Source organism: Oncorhynchus tshawytscha, linkage group LG05 (genome assembly GCF_018296145.1).
Source record: "Oncorhynchus tshawytscha isolate Ot180627B linkage group LG05, Otsh_v2.0, whole genome shotgun sequence".
NCBI lineage: Eukaryota > Metazoa > Chordata > Actinopteri > Salmoniformes > Salmonidae > Oncorhynchus > Oncorhynchus tshawytscha.
The window spans coordinates 854778-872941 of NC_056433.1; the positions used below are offsets into that span (position 1 = coordinate 854778).

The 18164-nt window shown below is 44.8% G+C and overlaps 1 protein-coding gene across 3 annotated transcripts in view; it reads left to right on the forward strand.

Moving 5' to 3' along the window:
• The window catches only part of LOC112235691 (microtubule-associated protein RP/EB family member 3), a 53998-nt gene that overhangs the window by 22578 nt on the left and 13256 nt on the right, over positions 1 to 18164 (forward strand). For all 3 annotated transcript variants that reach the window (XM_024404171.2, XM_042321307.1, XM_042321305.1), the window contains one exon: positions 6533 to 6689. In XM_024404171.2, coding sequence (XP_024259939.2) covers positions 6533 to 6689 — 157 coding nt within the window. The remainder of the gene's footprint in view (positions 1 to 6532; positions 6690 to 18164) is intronic.

The window sequence follows — 18164 nt, forward strand, 5'->3', positions numbered from 1 at the left end:
ACTACTCACGTCTCAGAGCGAGGGACGTCACCGATTGAAACGCTATTAGCGTGCACCCCGCTAACTAGCTAGCCATTTCACATCGGTTACACCAGCCTCATCTCGGGAGTTGATCGGCTTGAAGTCATAAACAGCGCAATGCTTGAAGCATTGCGAAGAGCTGCTGGCAAAACGCACAAAGTGCTGTTTGAATGAATGTGTACGAGCCTGCTGGTGCCTACCATCGCTCAGTCAGACTGCTCTATCAAATCATAGACTTAATTATAACATAACACACAGAAATACGAGCCTTTGGTCATTAATATGGTCCAATCCGGAAACTATCTTTTCGAAAACAAATGGTTTATTCTTTCAGTGAAATACGGAACTGTTCCGTATTTTATCTAACGGGTGGCATCCCTAAGTCTAAATATTGCTGTTACATTGTACAACCTTCAATGTTATGACATAATTACGTACAAATCTGGAAAATTAGTTTGCAACGAGCCAGGCGGCCCAAACTGTTGCATATACCCTGACTGTGTGCAATGAACGCAAGAGAAATGACACAATTTCACCTGGTTAATATTGCCTGCTAACCTGGATTTCTTTTAGCTAAATATGCAGGTTTAAAAATATATACTTCTGTGTATTGATTTTAAGAAAGGCATTGATGTTTATGGTTCGGTACAGTCGTCCAACGATTGTTAAATCATCCCCCGTTTGGCGAAGTTGGCTGTCTTTGTTAGGAAGAAATAGTCTACACACAGTTCGCAACGAGCCAGGCGGCCCAAACTGCTGCATATACCCTGACTCTGTTGCAAGAGAAGTGACACAATTTTACCTAGTTAAAAGAAATTAATGTGAAATAAATAATACAAATGAACAGCAAACATTCCAAAAGAATAAAGACATTTTAAAGTACAAAAGGGAAAATAAATTAACATAAATATAGGTTGTATTTACAATGGTGTTTGTTCTTCACTGGTTGCCCTTTTCTTATGGCAACAGGTCACACATCTTGCTGCTGTGATGGCACACTGTGGGATTTCACCCAGTAGATATGGGACTTTAGGCTACTCCAAGGTGGCATAGCAGTTCAGACGTCTTTTGTCCTCGTCTTGTCGTGTCCTGTATATATTTATATATTTACCATTTTTTTCACGTACATTTTATTTTTATTTTCCATCAACTCATCTTCAAAACACTCTCCTGCAACCCGCCTCACCAATTTATATTTATAAAAAAGTATTATTTACCTCAAATCTGTAATCCTCCAAGAAGCTAGCCAGAAACTCCAAGAAGCTAATCCAGAAGCTAATCCAGAAGCTAATCAGAAGCTAGTTAGCTTCTTTACTGGCAAATCGTTAGTATTCAGCTAACCACGGTTTGTGGTCATCAGCTATCCTTTAGCTCGAAAATCTATCGCCAGTTCTGTACGGCGCTGCGCGGCTCGGAACGGAACATACCGGACCAATTTTTCTCTCCATGTCCCTGGATTTCGACTGCTCTCTGGACATTCATAGCCGGATCTCACAGCTAGCTAGCTGCTATCCGTGTGACTATCGGCCTTCGTCGATTCCGGAGCAAACATCAATTATTCCGGAGCTAGCCAGCTCCGTCAATCACTCCTGAGTTCCATCAATCACTCCTGGGCTGCAGTCACCTATCCGGACCCGTTTTACTGCCTACGCGGAGCCCCACCGGGCCTTCACAACTGGACTGCCGAAGTTATCTACCCGAAGGAGATCCGGCTGGCTCCTCCGTCGCGACGTTACCTGAACGCCCATCTGCGGCCTGCTAACCGTTAGCTGTCTTACCGGCTGCTATCTGAATAGACAATCGGACAATTTATTTATTTTTATTATTATTATGTTTTCTTCTTGGGCCTCTATAACTATATCTATTGTTTTTATTTTTGTTGTTGTTGTGTGATTTGGATTAATCCCCTCTACCACACGGAACCCCACTAATCTACTGACGGAACGCAAGAGGTGGCTAACAACAGACCTCCATCCTATGCTAGCCTGCTACCGATGGCCTGGCTAGCTGTCTAAATCGCCGTGACCCCCAACCAACCTCTCCACTCACTGGACCCTTTTGATCACTCGACTAAGAATGCCTCTCCTTAATGTCAATATGTCTTGTCCATTGCTGTTCTGGTTAGTGTTTATTGGCTTTTTTCACTGTAGAGCCTCTAGTCCTGCTCACTATACCTTATCCAACCTATTAGTTCCACCACCCACACATGCAATGACATCTCCTGGTTTCAATGATGTTTCTAGAGACAATATCTCTCTCTTCATCACTCAATACCTAGGTTTACCTCCACTGTATTCACATACTACCATACCTTTGTCTGTACATTATACCTTGATGCTATTTTACCGCCCCCAGAAACCTCTTTTTACTCTATGTTCCAGACGTTCTAGACGACCAATACTCATAGCTTTTAGCCGTACCCTTATTCTACTCCTCCTATGTTCCTCTGGCGATGTAGAGGTGAATCCAGGCCCTGCAGTGCCTACACTCCTATTCCCCAGGCGCTCTCTTTTGACGACTTCTGTAACCGTAATAGCCTTGGTTTCATGCATGTTAACATTAGAAGCCTCCTCCCTAAGTTTGTTCTATTCACTGCTTTAGCACACTCTGCCAACCCGGATGTTCTAGCTGTGTCTGAATCCTGGCTTAGGAAGACCACCAAAAATTCAGAAATTTTAATTCCAAACTACAACATTTTCAGACAAGATAGAACTGCAAAAGGGGCGGTGTTGCAATCTACTGCAAAGATAGCCTGCAGAGTTCTGTCCTACTATCCAGGTCTGTACCCAAACAATTTGAACTTCTACTTTTAAAAATCCACCTCTCTAAAAACAAGTCTCTCACCGTTGCCGCCTGCTATAGACCACCCTCTGCCCCCAGCTGTGCTCTGGACACCATATGTGAACTGATTGCCCCCCATCTATCTTCAGAGTTCGTGCTGCTAGGCGACCTAAACTGGAACATGCTTAACACCCCAGCCATCCTACAATCTAAACTTGATGCCCTCAATCTCACACAAATTATCAATGAACCTACCAGGTTCCTTCCCAAAGCCTTAAACACAGGCACCCTCATAGATATCATCCTAACCAACTTCCCCTCTAAATACACCTCTGCTGTCTTCAACCAAGATCTCAGCGATCACTGCCTCATTGCCTGCATCTGTAATGGGTCAGCGGTCAAACGACCTCCACTCATCACTGTAAAACGCTCCCTGAAACACTTCTGCGAGCAGGCCTTTCTAATCGACCTGGCCGGGGTATCCTGGAAGGATATTGATCTCATCCCGTCAGTAGAGGATGCCTGGATATTTTTTTAAATGCCTTCCTAACCATCTTAAATAAACATGCCCCATTCAAGAAATTTTGAACCAGGAACAGATATAGCCCTTGGTTCTCCCCAGACCTGACTGCCCTTAACCAACACAAAAACATCCTATGGCGTTCTGCATTAGCATCGAACAGCCCCGTGATATGCAGCTGTTCAGGGAAGCTAGAAACCATTATACACAGGCAGTTAGAAAAGCCAAGGCTAGCTTTTTCAAGCAGAAATTTGCTTCCTGCAACACTAACTCAAAAAGTTCTGGGACACTGTAAAGTCCATGGAGAATAAGAACACCTCCTCCCAGCTGCCCACTGCACTGAAGATAGGAAACACTGTCACCACTGATAATTCCACCATAATTGAGAATTTCAATAAGCATTTTTCTACGGCTGGCCATGCTTTCCACCTGGCTACTCCTACCCCGGTCAACAGCACTGCACCCCCAACAGCAACTCGCCCAAGCCTTCCCCATTTCTCCTTCTCCCAAATCCATTCAGCTGATGTTCTGAAAGAGCTGCAAAATCTGGACCCCTACAAATCAGCCGGGCTAGACAATCTGGACCCTTTCTTTCTAAAATTATCTGCCGAAATTGTTGCCACCCCTATTACTAGCCTGTTCAACCTCTCTTTCGTGTCGTCTGAGATTCCCAAAGATTGGAAAGCAGCTGCGGTCATCCCCCTCTTCAAAGGGGGACACTCTTGACCCAAACTGCTACAGACCTATACCTATCCTACCGTGCCTTTCTAAGGTTTTCGAAAGCCAAGTCAACAAACAGATTACCGACCATTTCGAATCTCACCATACCTTCTTTGCTATGCAATCTGGTTTCAGAGCTGGTCATGGGTGCACCTCAGCCACGCTCAAGGTCCTAAACGATATCTTAACCGCCATCGATAAGAAACATTACTGTGCAGCCGTATTCATTGATCTGGCCAAGGCTTTCAACTCTGTCAATCACCACATCCTCATCGGCAGACTCGACAGCCTTGGTTTCTCAAATGATTGCCTCGCCTGGTTCACCAACTACTTCTCTGATAGAGTTCAGTGTGTCAAATCGGAGGGTCTGCTGTCCGGACCTCTGGCAGTCTCTATGGGGGTGCCACAGGGTTCAATTCTTGGACCGACTCTCTTCTCTGTATACATCAATGAGGTCGCTCTTGCTGCTGGTGAGTCTCTGATCCACCTCTACGCAGACGACACCATTCTGTATACTTCCGGCCCTTCTTTGGACACTGTGTTAACAACCCTCCAGGCAAGCTTCAATGCCATACAACTCTCCTTCCGTGGCCTCCAATTGCTCTTAAATACAAGTAAAACTAAATGCATGCTCTTCAACCGATCGCTACCTGCACCTACCCGCCTGTCCAACATCACTACTCTGGACGGCTCTGACTTAGAATACGTGGACAACTACAAATACTTAGGTGTCTGGTTAGACTGTAAACTCTCCTTCCAGACCCATATCAAACATCTCCAATCCAAAGTTAAATCTAGAATTGGCTTCCTATTTCGCAACAAAGCATCCTTCACTTATGCTGCCAAACATACCCTTGTAAAATTGACCATCCTACCAATCCTCGACTTTGGCGATGTCATTTACAAAATAGCCTCCAATACCCTACTCAACAAATTGGATGCAGTCTATCACAGTGCAATCCGTTTTGTCACCAAAGCCCCATATACTACCCACCATTGCGACCTGTACGCTCTCGTTGGCTGGCCCTCGCTTCATACTCGTCGCCAAACCCACTGGCTCCATGTCATCTACAAGACCCTGCTAGGTAAAGTCCCCCTTATCTCAGCTCGCTGGTCACCATAGCATCTCCCACCTGTAGCACACGCTCCAGCAGGTATATCTCTAGTCACCCCCAAAACCAATTCTTTCTTTGGCCGCCTCTCCTTCCAGTTCTCTGCTGCCAATGACTGGAACGAACTACAAAAATCTCTGAAACTGGAAACACTTATCTCCCTCACTAGCTTTAACCACCAACTGTCAGAGCAGCTCACAGATTACTGCACCTGTACATAGCCCACCTATAATTTAGCCCAAACAACTACCTCTTTCCCAACTGTATTTAATTTTAATTTATTTATTTATTTTGCTCCTTTGCACCCCATTATTTTTATTTCTACTTTGAACATTCTTCCATTGCAAAACTACCATTCCAGTGTTTTACTTGCTATATTGTATTTACTTTGCTACCATGGCCTTTTTTGCCTTTACCTCCCTTCTCACCTCATTTGCTCACATTGTATATAGACTTGTTTATACTGTATTATTGACTGTATGTTTGTTTTACTCCATGTGTAACTCTGTGTCGTTGTATCTGTCGAACTGCTTTGCTTTATCTTGGCCAGGTCGCAATTGTAAATGAGAACTTGTTCTCAACTTGCCTACCTGGTTAAATAAAGGTAAAATAAATAAATAAAAATCAAAATTGGGTTTGTTTTCTAATTCTTTGTGGATCTGTGTAATCTGAGGGAAATATGTGTCTCTAATATGGTCATACATTTGGCAGGATGTTAGGAGGTGCAGCTCAGTTTCCATCTCATTTTGTGGGTAGTGTGTCTCTGTGTGTCCCCCTCTGTCTCTGTGTCGTCCCCCACTGTCTCTCTGTGTGTGTCCCCCCCTATGGCTCTCTCTGTCCCCCCCTCTGTTTCTCTCTCGCTCTCTCGCTCTCTCACTCTTTCTCAGCCATCCCAGTAGGGAGGCTGGTGAAGGGTGAATAAAGTATCTCTCTGTCTCAGACCATCCCAGTAGAGGCTGAAGGGTGAATAAAGTATCTCTCTGTCTCAGATCATCCCAGTAGAGGCTGGTGAAAGGTTAATAGAAGTATCTCTCTGTCTCTCTGTCTCAGATCATCCCAGTAGCGGCTGGTGAAGGGTGAATAAAGTATCTCTCTGTCTCAGATCATCCCAGTAGAGGCTGGTGAAGGGTTAATAAAGTATCTCTCTGTCTCAGATCATCCCAGTAGAGGCTGGTGAAGGGTTAATAAAGTATCTCTCTGTCTCAGACCATCCCAGTAGAGGCTGGTGAAGGGTGAATAAAGTATCTCTCTGTCTCAGACCATCCCAGTAGAGGCTGGTGAAGGGTGAATAAAGTATCTCTCTGTCTCTCTGTCTCAGATCATCCCAGTAGAGGCTGGTGAAGGGTGAATAAAGTATCTCTCTGTCTCTCTGTCTCAGATCATCCCAGTAGAGAGGCTGGTGAAGGGGAGGTTTCAGGATAACTTTGAGTTCATCCAATGGTTTAAGAAGTTTTTTGATGCCAACTACGACGGGAAGGAGTATGACCCTGTGGCTACACGCCAGGGGCAGGAGGGCGCCCCCTCACCCAACCCAGGTACAAACACACCCTCTTATCATATCACCTCCTCCAACACCTCTGACCAGGTCAACTCATTATCCACAAACCCAAACGACTCTCCTCTTCCTCCATTCTGTGTGTGTGGGCCAGTTTCTCAAAATGTGCATGTCTCAGACCATCACAGTAGAGGCTGGTGAATAAAGTATCTCTCAACCCATCCCAAACTTGCACGTCATAGAATACTATATTGTAGCTGGTCCCATCAGATAACCTGGCATACGTTAGCCCGAGAGGAGGCATCTGAGGGGAGGATGGCTCATAATAATGTCTGGAATGGAGTCAATGGAATAGAAACCACGTGCTTGATGTGTTTGATACCATCCGTTTGTTTGCGTTGGCTGCGTCTCAATCCAACATTAGAGATATCTGTTTGTTTGCGTTGGCTGCGTCTCAATCCAACATTAGTGATATCTGTTTGTTTGCGTTGGCTGCGTCTCAATCCAACATTAGTGATATCTGTTTGTTTGCGTTGGCTGCGTCTCAATCCAACACATCCGCCTATGTCACACTTCCCCATCTGCGGTGAATGGTAACAAGGCTAGAGCACTGTTTGTCTGGCCATGAGACATCCCAAAAATAAGTCTTCTCACAAAATCTTCTGTAGCGTCCAAACAGTTTGGCATACAAACTATAATGAAAGTCACACGATGGTTTTCTTAATTTTGCTCTACGACCTTCTTAGACTCGTCTGAAGTCGGTACAGCCGATCTGATCTTCGGTCTGTAGCACCCGAACCATTTGGGCTACACACTAACATGACGCCTCTGTGGAAAGGTGCGACTCACGAACACATACACTACCGTTCAAAAGTTTGGGGTCACTTAGAAATGTCCTTGTTTTTTATAGAAAAGCACTTTTTTTGTCCATTAAAATAACATCAAATTGATCAGAAATACAGTGTAGACATGGTTAATGTTGTAAATGACTATTGTAGCTGGAAACAGCAGATTTTTTATGGAATATCTACATAGGAGTACAGAGGCCCATTATCAGCAACCCTCACTCCTGTGTTCCAATGGCAAGTTGTGTTAGCTAATCCAAGTTTATAATTTTAAAAGGATAATTGTTCATTAGAAAACCCTTTTACAATTATGTTATCACAGCTGAAAAATGTTGTCCTGATTAAAGAAGCAATAAAACTGGCCTTCTTTCGACTAGTTGAGTATCTGGAGCATCAGCATTTGTGGGTTCGATTACAGGCTCAAAATGGCCAGAAACAAAGAACTTTCTTCTGAAACTCGTCAGTCTATTCTTGTACTGAGAAAGGCTATTCCATGTGAGAAATTACCAAGAAACTGAAGATCTGATACAACGCGGTGTACTACTCCCTTCACAGAACAGCGCAAACTGGCCCTAACCAGAATTGAAAGAAGTGGGAGGCCCCGGTGCACATCTGAGAAAGAGGACAAGTACATTAGTGTCTAGTTTGAGAAACAGACGCCTCACAAGTCCTCAACTGGCTGGCAGCTTCATTAAATAGTCCCTGCAAAACACCAGTCTCAACGTCAACAGTGAAGAGGCGACTCCGGGATGCTGGCCTTCTAGGCAAAGTTGCAAAGAAAAAGCCATATCTCAGACTGGCCAATAAAAAGAAAAGATTAAGATGGGCAAAAGAACACAGACACTGGATAGAGGAACTCTGAATTGAGTTAAACTACCACCAAGCTATTGCGAAATGTAATTAAATAAATATAGCTACAAGCAGCAATGCCGGGGTTCAAGCTGTCGGGCCACTTTGCCATCATCAGGACAAATTGGACACATCGCCCTAGAATGAGCTACTTATGTACCCCTTACCACGCTTGCCAAATATCAGAACTCAAAATTAAACAGATCATGCAATATGCATATTGTGAACTATTTTTAACGATGTTGACTACTTTAAACCACTTCTTCTCCAGAACCGCTAGACCGACCGGCACCAAATTTCGTATATAGCATCTATGGATGTATATTTTCGAAGAATTTTGCTCAAACAACATGGCCGTAATAAGCGGCATGAATTATTTTTCCTTTCCAACAGCACCACCCTGCGGTCAAATGGAACCATACTTTACAGATTAGCCAGACTCATATCCCTGAGCATATGTGCTAAATCGCATCACTGAGTCAAACAGAACAAGAGATGTAAACATGTGCCCGTTATAGTGCCACCGTGTGGTCGATCTGAATGTGCAGATGTTGACTTTTGACAGTGTTTGGAACCAAGTTTTGTTAACAATACAAATATCCATGACTGATTTATATGCATTTACTGTATATGCCAGACCACGCCCAGGTGAATCCTTATTGGTGAATATGTTGTTTTAGATTCTGAAAAATATTGCATTGGGAAAACTTTGTCCATCAAATCAAATGTTTAGTCACATGCACCGAATACAGTGAAATGTTATTTACAAGCGCTGAACCAAAAATACCCCCAAATAATAAGAATAATAAATAAAAGTAACAAATAATTAAAGAGCAGCAGTAAAATTACAATAGCGAGGCTATATACAGGCAGTACCGGTACAGTCAATGTGTCGAGGCACCGGTTAGTTGAGGTAATATGTACAAGTAGGTAGAGTTATTAAAGTGACTATGCATAGATAATAAACAGAGAGTAGCAGCAGTGTAAAAGAGGGGGGTGGGGCAATGCAAATAGTCTGGGTGGCCATTTGATTAGTTGTTCAGGAGTCTTATGGCTTGGGGGTAAAAGCTATTTAGAAGCCTCTTAGACCTAGACTTGGCTCTCCAGTACCGCTTGTCGTTGGGTAGCAGAGAGAACAGTCTATGACTAGGGTGGCTGGAGTCCATGACAATTTTTAGGGCCTTCCACTGACACCGCCTGGTATTGAGGTCCTGGTTGGCAGGAAGCTTGGCACCTGTAATGTACCTTGTAATACCTTGTGGTCGGAGGCCAAGCAGTTGCCATACCAGGCGGTGATGCTACCAGTCAGGATGCTCTCGATGGTGCAGCTGTATAACCTTTTGAGGATCTGAGGACCCATGCCAAATCTTGTCAGTCTCTTGAGGGGGAATAGGTTTTGTCGTGCCCTTTTCACAACTGTCTTGGTGTGCTTCGACCATTGTTAGTTTTCTGGTGATGTGGACGCCAAAGAACTTGAAGCTCTTAACCTGCTCTACTACAGCCCCGTCAATGAGAATGGGGGCGTGCTCAGTCCTCCTTTTCCTGTAGTCCACAATCATCTCCTTTGTCTTGATCAGGTTGAGGGAGAGGTTGTTGTCCTTGCACCACACAGTCAGGTCTCTGACCTCCTCCCTCTAGGCATTGTTGTCGGTGATCAGGCCTCCCACTATTGTGGCATCAGCAAACGTAATGATGGTGTTGGAGTAGTGCCTGGCCGTGTAGTCATGAGTGAACAGGGAGTACAGGAGGGGACTGAGCACGCACCCCTGAGGGGCCCCTGTGTTGAGGATCAGTGTGGCGGATGTGTTGTTACCTACCCTTACCACCTGGGGGCGGCCCATCAGGAAGTCCAGGATCCAGTTGCAGAGGGAGGTGTTTAGTCCCAGGGTCCTTAGCTTAGTGATGAGCTCTGAGTGCACTATGGTGTTGAACACTGAGCTATAGTCAATGAATAGAGATTGCATCATCTGTGGATCTGTTGGTGCGTTATGCAAATTGGAGTGGGTCTAGGGTTTCTGGGATAAATGGTGTGATTTGAGCCATGACCAGCCTTTCAAAGCATTTCATGTCTACAGACGTGAGTGCTACGTGTCGGTAGTCATTTAGGCAGGTTACCTTAGTGTTCTTGGGCACAGGGACTATGGTGGTCTGCTTGAAACATGTTGGTATTACACACTCGGACAGGGAGAAGTTGAAAATGTCAGTGAAGACACTTGCCAGTTAGTCAGCGCATGCTCGGAATACACGTCCTGGTAATCAGTCTGGCCCTGCGGCCTTGTGAATGTTGACCTGTTGAAAGGTCTTACTCACATCGGCTCCGGTTAGCATGATCACACAGTCGTCCGGAACATCTGATGCATGTTTCAGTGTTACTTGCCTTGAGAGAGCCAGTGTAGTATGATTCAATCTTAGCCCTGTATTGACGTTTTGCCTGTTTGATGGTTCATCGGAGGGCATAGCGCGATTTCTTATAAGCTTCCGGGTTATAGTCCCACTCCTTTAAAGCGGCAGCTCTACCCTTTAGCTCAGTGCGAATGTTGCCTGTAATCCATGGCTTCTGGTTGGGGTATGTACGTACAGTCATACCCTAGCCATGTGAGAGGCGCAGACTAGGTCTTGACTTTTAAGTCTTTATTGAAGACTCATCTCTTCAATAGGTCTTATGATTGACTGTGGTCTGATCCAGGGGTGTGAAGGTGAATGGAAAGGCGCTTCGCTGCTTGAACCCCTAACCAGTTGAACTCCTCAACACTGAAAGGAATTCACAAACATTCAAAAAATAAAAATCTCTTGATCAGCGAGGAAGTTTTTTAATTAGTTTTCATTAATTCATTACAATGAAGTAGTATTTGCAGTTGTCACTATGACAACACCCTGAAAACCCTGAATGGTCTGTGTTACCACCTTATTAACAGGTCTACAGTGCAGTAGGATGTGTTGATTGACAGGTGTTACTGCACTGCTTTCCATCTACACTCTATTACCGACAGTATGTGGACACCTGCTGGTCCAACAGCTCATTCAAAAATCATAGGCAAAAAATATGAGGTTAATATGGAGTTGATCCCCCCCTTTGCTGCTATAACAGCCTCCACTCTTCTGGGAAGGCTTTCCACTAGAAGTTGGAACATTGCTGCTATAACAGCCTCCACTCTTCTGGGAAGGCTTTCCACTAGATGTTGGGACGTTGCTGCGGGGACTTGCTTCCATTCAGCCACAAGAGCATTAGTGAGGTCGGGCACTGATGATGCTGGGCGATTAGGCCTGGCTCACAGTCGGCGTTCCAATTCATCCCAACGGTGTTTGATGGGGTTGAGGTCAGGTCTCTGTGCACAGTAGCTTGGTGCTTTCCTGGGTAAGGGGTCAGTAGCTTGGTGCTTTCCTGGGTAAGGGGGCAGTAGCTTGGTGCTTTCCTGGGTAAGGGGGCAGTAGCTCTTCCACACCGATCTCTACAAACCATTTCTGTATGGACCTCGTTTTGTACACGGAGGCATTGTCATGCTTAAACAGGAAAGGGCCTTCCCCAAACTGTTGCTACAATGTTGGAAGCACAGAATCATCTAGAATGTCATTGTATGCTGTAGCGTTAAGATTTTCCTGGAACTAAGAGGCCTAGCACGAACCATGAAAAACTGTCCCAGACCATTATTCCTCCTCCACCAGACTTTACAGTTGCCACTTTACAGTTGGCATGTGGGCAGGTAGCGTTCTCTTGGCATCCGCCAAACTCATATCCTTCCATTGGACTGCCAGATGGTGAAGCGTGATTCATCACTCCAGAGAACACGTTTCCACTGCTCCAGAGTCCAATGACGGTGAGCTTTACACAACTCCAGTCAACGCTTGGCATTGCGCATGGTGCAATGACTGCTCGGCCATGGAAACCCATTTCATGAAGCTCCCGACAGTTCTTGTGCTGATGTTGCTTCCAGAGGCAGTTTAGCACTCGGCTGTCACGTTCTGTGAGCTTGTGTGGCCTACCAATTCGCGGCTGAGCCGTTGTTGCTCCTAGATGTTACCACTTCACAGTAACAATACTTACAGATGACCGGGGCAGCTCTAGCAGGACAGAAATGTGATGAACTGACTTGTTGGCATCCTATGCCGGTGCCACGGAGCTCTTCAGTAAAGCCATTATACTGCCATTGTTTGTCTATGGAGATTGCATGGCGTCTGTGGGCTCGATTTTATACACCTGTCAGCAATGGCTTGGCTGAAATAGCCGAATCCACAAATTTGAAGGGGTGTCTACATCATTTTGTATATATAGTGTATGTCAACATTTGTAATTGGCTGATGCAGAACTTGTTCCAGGAAATAATCACTGTCATCTGTTATGATTAGCATAGGGCTAACATGTGGCTACATTGTAACTGATGGGACCAGTTACAATGTAGCGTTCTATCACGTCCAAGTATAGCAACGATTTTAATTGGCTGATGCGCATTTTGAGACAGAGAAATTGATTACATTTTTCAAAATCTTCTATTGTTCACAAGTATGGCCCCTGTATGTTTCGACTACCCTCCCTCCCTCCCTCCCTCCCTCCCTGTCTCCCTCCCTCCCTGTCTCCCTCCCTCCCTCCCTGTCTCCGATACCATCCCATCCCATCAGTCTGTGGTTCTGTTTTCATTCTGAGTGTTGTAATTATTATTATTATAAATGTTTGTTCTGGAACCTGTTGTTGTTTTTTTGTGTTGGTTCTTCTGCTGTTGCTCTAAGTCAGGTATTCCCAAACACGCAATGCCGTAACATTTTTTTTTTTGAATGTTTCTTCACATTTTCAAACAGTACATTTACATTTTCAGAAAGGGCTATACATTTGGAGGTCTTTTTCTTGCTTGAGTAACCTCGTTTCACTGCTAAAAATAAAATTAAACCATCTAGTGTTCAGCGAAATAACAACACAATGTCAAATACAGGCAGCTGAGTCACATAATTAACATCCAATCACATTAATGGTTACTCTCTCACAGGAATTCCACAAACGGTCCGCATGTAGCCAAACGTAGCTGCTGCTCATTCCGTTTGCTCGAAAATTGATAAATCGTTTAAAAAAAGTAAGGCCATATTGCTAGTACTGCTATTACCAACAGTACTACACCTGCACCTGTCGATGACACCACAAGTTGTTCTGCTTCCACGAGCACATCCAATGCTAGCATCAGTAATTCTACATTTGTTGTTAGCCCAGCTAGCATGGACACTACACTGACAGCTGTGAATCTGATGCAGCCGAAGAGCTACTGCCCCCTTACCCAGGAAAGCACCAAGCTACTGCCCCCTTACCCAGGAAAGCACCAAGCTACTGCCCCCTTACCCAGGAAAGCACCAAGCTACTGACCCCTTACCCAGGAAAGCACCAAGCTAACGCCTCCTTACCCAGGAAAGCACCAAGCTAACGCCTCCTTACCCAGGAAAGCACCAAGCTACTGTCCCCTTACCCAGGAAAGCACCAAGCTACTGCCCCTTACCCAGGAAAGCACCAAGCTACTGCCCCCTTACCCAGGAAAGCACCAAGCTACTGCCCCCTTACCCAGGAAAGCACCAAGCTAGCATTTCGCCCATTTCCAAGCATTTCAAGCACAAGCATTTCGGCATTAACATCTGCTAACCATGTGTATGTGACAAATAAAATTTGATTTGATTTGAGCTACTGCCCCCTTACCCAGGAAAGCACCAAGCTACTGCCCCCTTACCCGGGAAAGCACCTAACAACAGACAGGGACGTTGGACCATCGAAGAGGTGCAAATATGATGAGAACTACATTGATTTGGGGTTCAATTATATTGGGATAATGTGCAAAAGTACTATCTCACAACTTGATGAAACCTTCACTCCCGCGCAGACATTTAGAAACAAAACATGACAATTTGAAAAATAAGCCACTGGAGTTTTTTGAGCTAGAATAAAGAAGACTTTTGAGTAGTAAGACATGTATAAAAGCAACAGATACAGTTAATAAGAAGGGGATAGAAGCATCTTATATGGTGAGCTACCGAGTGGCTAGGACAGGCAAGCCCATACTATTGTGGAGGACTTAATTCTTCCTGCTGCTGCAGAAATGGCTGCTTCGCATACAAGCAGTGAATTCTATGCGTTACAGCTGGATGAGTCAACAGACGTGGCGGGCCTGACACAGCTCCTGGTATCCGTCCGTAACGTTTATGGGGGGATCAATTAAGGAAGACATCCTCTTCTGAAAACCAGGAGAGGATATTTTTAAAGTACTGGACAGCTTTGTGACATCAAATGGACTTTGGTGGTCAAGATGTGTTGGTATCTGTACTGATGGTGCAAAAGCCATGACAGGGAGACATAGCGGAGTGGTAAGGCGCGTGCAAGCAGTTGCTCCCGACACGACTTGGGTACACTGCAGCATCCACCGAGAGGCTCTTGCTGCCAAGGGAATGCCTGACGGCTTGAAAGACGTTCTGGACACCACTGTGAAAATGCTTGACTTTGTTAAAGCAAGGCCCCTGAACTCTTGTGTATTTTCTGCACTATGCAATGATATGAGCAGCGACCATGTAACGCTTTTACAACATACAGGAGTGCGCTGGTTATCTAGGGGCAAAGTATTGACACATTTTTTAAACTTGTGAAAGTTTTCTTTACTGACCATAATTTTCACGTGTCTGACAGCTTGCATGATGACAAGTTTCTCACACGACTGGCCTGGGTGATATTCTTCTCACCTGAATGATCTGAATCTAGAATTACAGGGACTCTCCACAACTATATTCAATGTGCGGGACAAAATTGAGGCTATGATTAAGAAGTTGGAGCTCTTGTCTGCATTAACAAGGACAACACACAGGTCTTTCCACCATTATATATTTTTTTGTGTGCAAATTAACTCAATCTTACGGACAATGTCAAATGTGATATAGCGAAGCACCTGAGTGAGTTGAGTGCGCAATTACGCAGGTACTTTCCTGAAATGGATGACACAGACAATCGGATGACACAAACAACCTGCCTCCAGTCCACTTAACGATATCTGAACAAGAGAGACTCATCGAAGTTGCAACAAGCGGTTCTGTGAAAATTAAATTTAATCAGAAGCCACTGCCTTATTTCTGGATTGGGCTGCGCTCAGAGTATCCTGCCTTGGCAAATCGTGCTGTTAAGACACTGATGCCCTTTGCAACCACGTACCTATGTGAGAGTGGATTCTCGGCCCTCACTAGCATGAAAACTAAATACAGGCACAGATGTGTGTGGAAAATGATTTAAGACTGAGACTCTCTCCAATACAACCCAACATTGCAGAGTTATGTGCATCCTTTCAAGCACAACCTTCTTATTAACCTGTGGTGAGTTATAAACAATTTTCAATGCACAAATAAGGTTTTATATGCAAGATGGTTAAATATTATTATATTATTATTTGTGCCCTGGTCCTATAAGAGATCTTTGTCACTTCCCACGAGCCGGATTGTGACAACTCACACTCGTTCTTATGTTTAATAAATGTATCGTATAGTGTGTGTGTGGCGCTGACCCTGGTGCTAGAGGGGTTACGCAGTTGGAGGTTGAATGTTTTGAAGGGGTATATGACTACAACTTTTGGGAACGACTGCTCTAAGGGATTCTATTTCTGTGTCAGAAACTCACAGAAAGCTCACGTCAAATTCTCCAGCTAATTTTGAACTTTTTCTGTTAAAAAAACAATATCCAATGTATAATATAATTTACACACAATAAAAGGTAAAAACATTGTTTTGAGTAAAATATGATATACAGCCAACAGCAATCAAATTGTGTTCCAACTGCCCCAGAACCAACTCACCTCATGGCCAATAAATACCCGTCTCCTCTAACCTAGTGAGATAAGCGTGACCCCAGTCTACCCTAACCTAATGAGTTAACAGGGTGACCCCAGTCTCCTCTAACCTAATGAGTTAACAGTGTGACCCCAGTCTCCTCTAACCTAATGAGTTAACAGTGTGACCCCAGTCTCCTCTAACCTAATGAGTTAACAGCCCCAGTCTCCTCTAACCTAGTGAGAAAAGTGTGACCCCAGTCTACCCTAACCTAATGAGTTAACAGGGTGACCCCAGTCTCCTCTAACCTAATGAGTTAACAGTGTGACCCCAGTCTCCTCTAACCTAATGAGTTAACAGTGTGACCCCACTCTCCTCTAACCTAATGAGTTAACAGCCCCAGTCTCCTCTAACCTAATGAGTTAACAGCCCCAGTCTCCTCTAACCTAATGAGTTAACAGCCCCAGTCTCCTCTAACCTAATGAGTTAACAGGGTGACCCCAAGTCTCCTCAAACCTAATGAGTTAACAGTGTGACCCCAGTCTCCTCTAACCTAATGAGTTAACAGCCCCAGTCTCCTCTAACCTAATGAGTTAACAGCTCCAGTCTCCTCTAACCTAATGAGTTAACAGCCCCAGTCTCCCTAACCTAATGAGTTAACAGCCCCAGTCTCCCTAACCTAATGAGTTAACAGTCCCCTAATGAGTCTCCCCAGTCTAACCTAATGAGTTAACAGCCCCAGTCTCCCTAACCTAATGAGTTAACAGCCCCAGTCTCCTCTAACCTAATGAGTTAACAGCCCCAGTCTCCTCTAACCTAATGAGTTAACAGCCCCAGTCTCCTCTAACCTAATGAGTTAACAGCCCCAGTCTCCCTAACCTAATGTCTCCCCAGTCTCCTCTAACCTAATGAGTTAACAGCCCCAGTCTCCCTAACCTAATGAGTTAACAGTCCCCCAGTCTCCTCTAACCTAATGAGTTAACAGCCCCAGTCTCCCTAACCTAATGAGTTAACAGGGTGACCCCAGTCTCCTCTAACCTAATGAGTTAACAGCCCCAGTCTCCCTAACCTAATGAGTTAACAGGAGTTACCCCAGTCTCCCTCTAACCTAATGAGTTAACAGCCCCAGTCTCCCTAACCTAATGAGTTAACAGCCCCTAACCAGTCTCCCTAACCTAATGAGTTAACAGCCCCAGTCTCCTCTAACCTATAACCTAATGAGTTAACAGCCCCAGTCTCCTCTAACCTAATGAGTTAACAGCCCCAGTCTCCCTAACTAACCTAATGAGTTAACAGCCCCCAGTCTCCTCTAACCTAATGAGTTAACCCCCAATGAGTTAACAGCCCCAGTCTCCTAACCTAACCCCAGTCTCCTCTAATGAGTTAACAGCCCCAGTCTCCTCTAACCTAATGAGTTAACAGCCCCAGTCTCCTCTAACCTAATGAGTTAACAGCCCCAGTCTCCTCTAACCTAATGAGTTAACAGGGTGACCCCAGTCTCCCTAACCTAATGAGTTAACAGCCCCAAACCTAATGAGTTAACAGCCCCAGTCTCCCTAACCTAATGAGTTAACAGCCCCAGTCTCCTCTAACCTAATGAGTTAACAGTGTGACCCCAGTCTCCTCTAACCTAATGAGTTAACAGGGTGACCCCAGTCTCCCCTAACCTAATGAGTTAACAGCCCCAGTCTCCTCTAACCTAATGAGTTAACAGCCCCAGTCTCCTCTAACTCCTCTAACCTAATGAGTTAACAGTGTGACCCCAGTCTCCTCTAACCTAATGAGTTAACAGCCCCAGTCTCCTCTAACCTAATGAGTTAACAGCCCCAGTCTCCTCTAACCTAATGAGTTAACAGCCCCAGTCTCCTCTAACCCCCAGTCTCCCTAATGAGTTAACAGCCCCAGTCTCCTCTAACCTAATGAGTTAACAGGGTGACCCCAGTCTCCTCTAACCTAATGAGTTAACAGCCCCAGTCTCCCTCTAACCTAATGAGTTAACAGCCCCAGTCTCCCTAACCTAATGAGTTAAGCAGCCCCAGTCTCCTCTAACC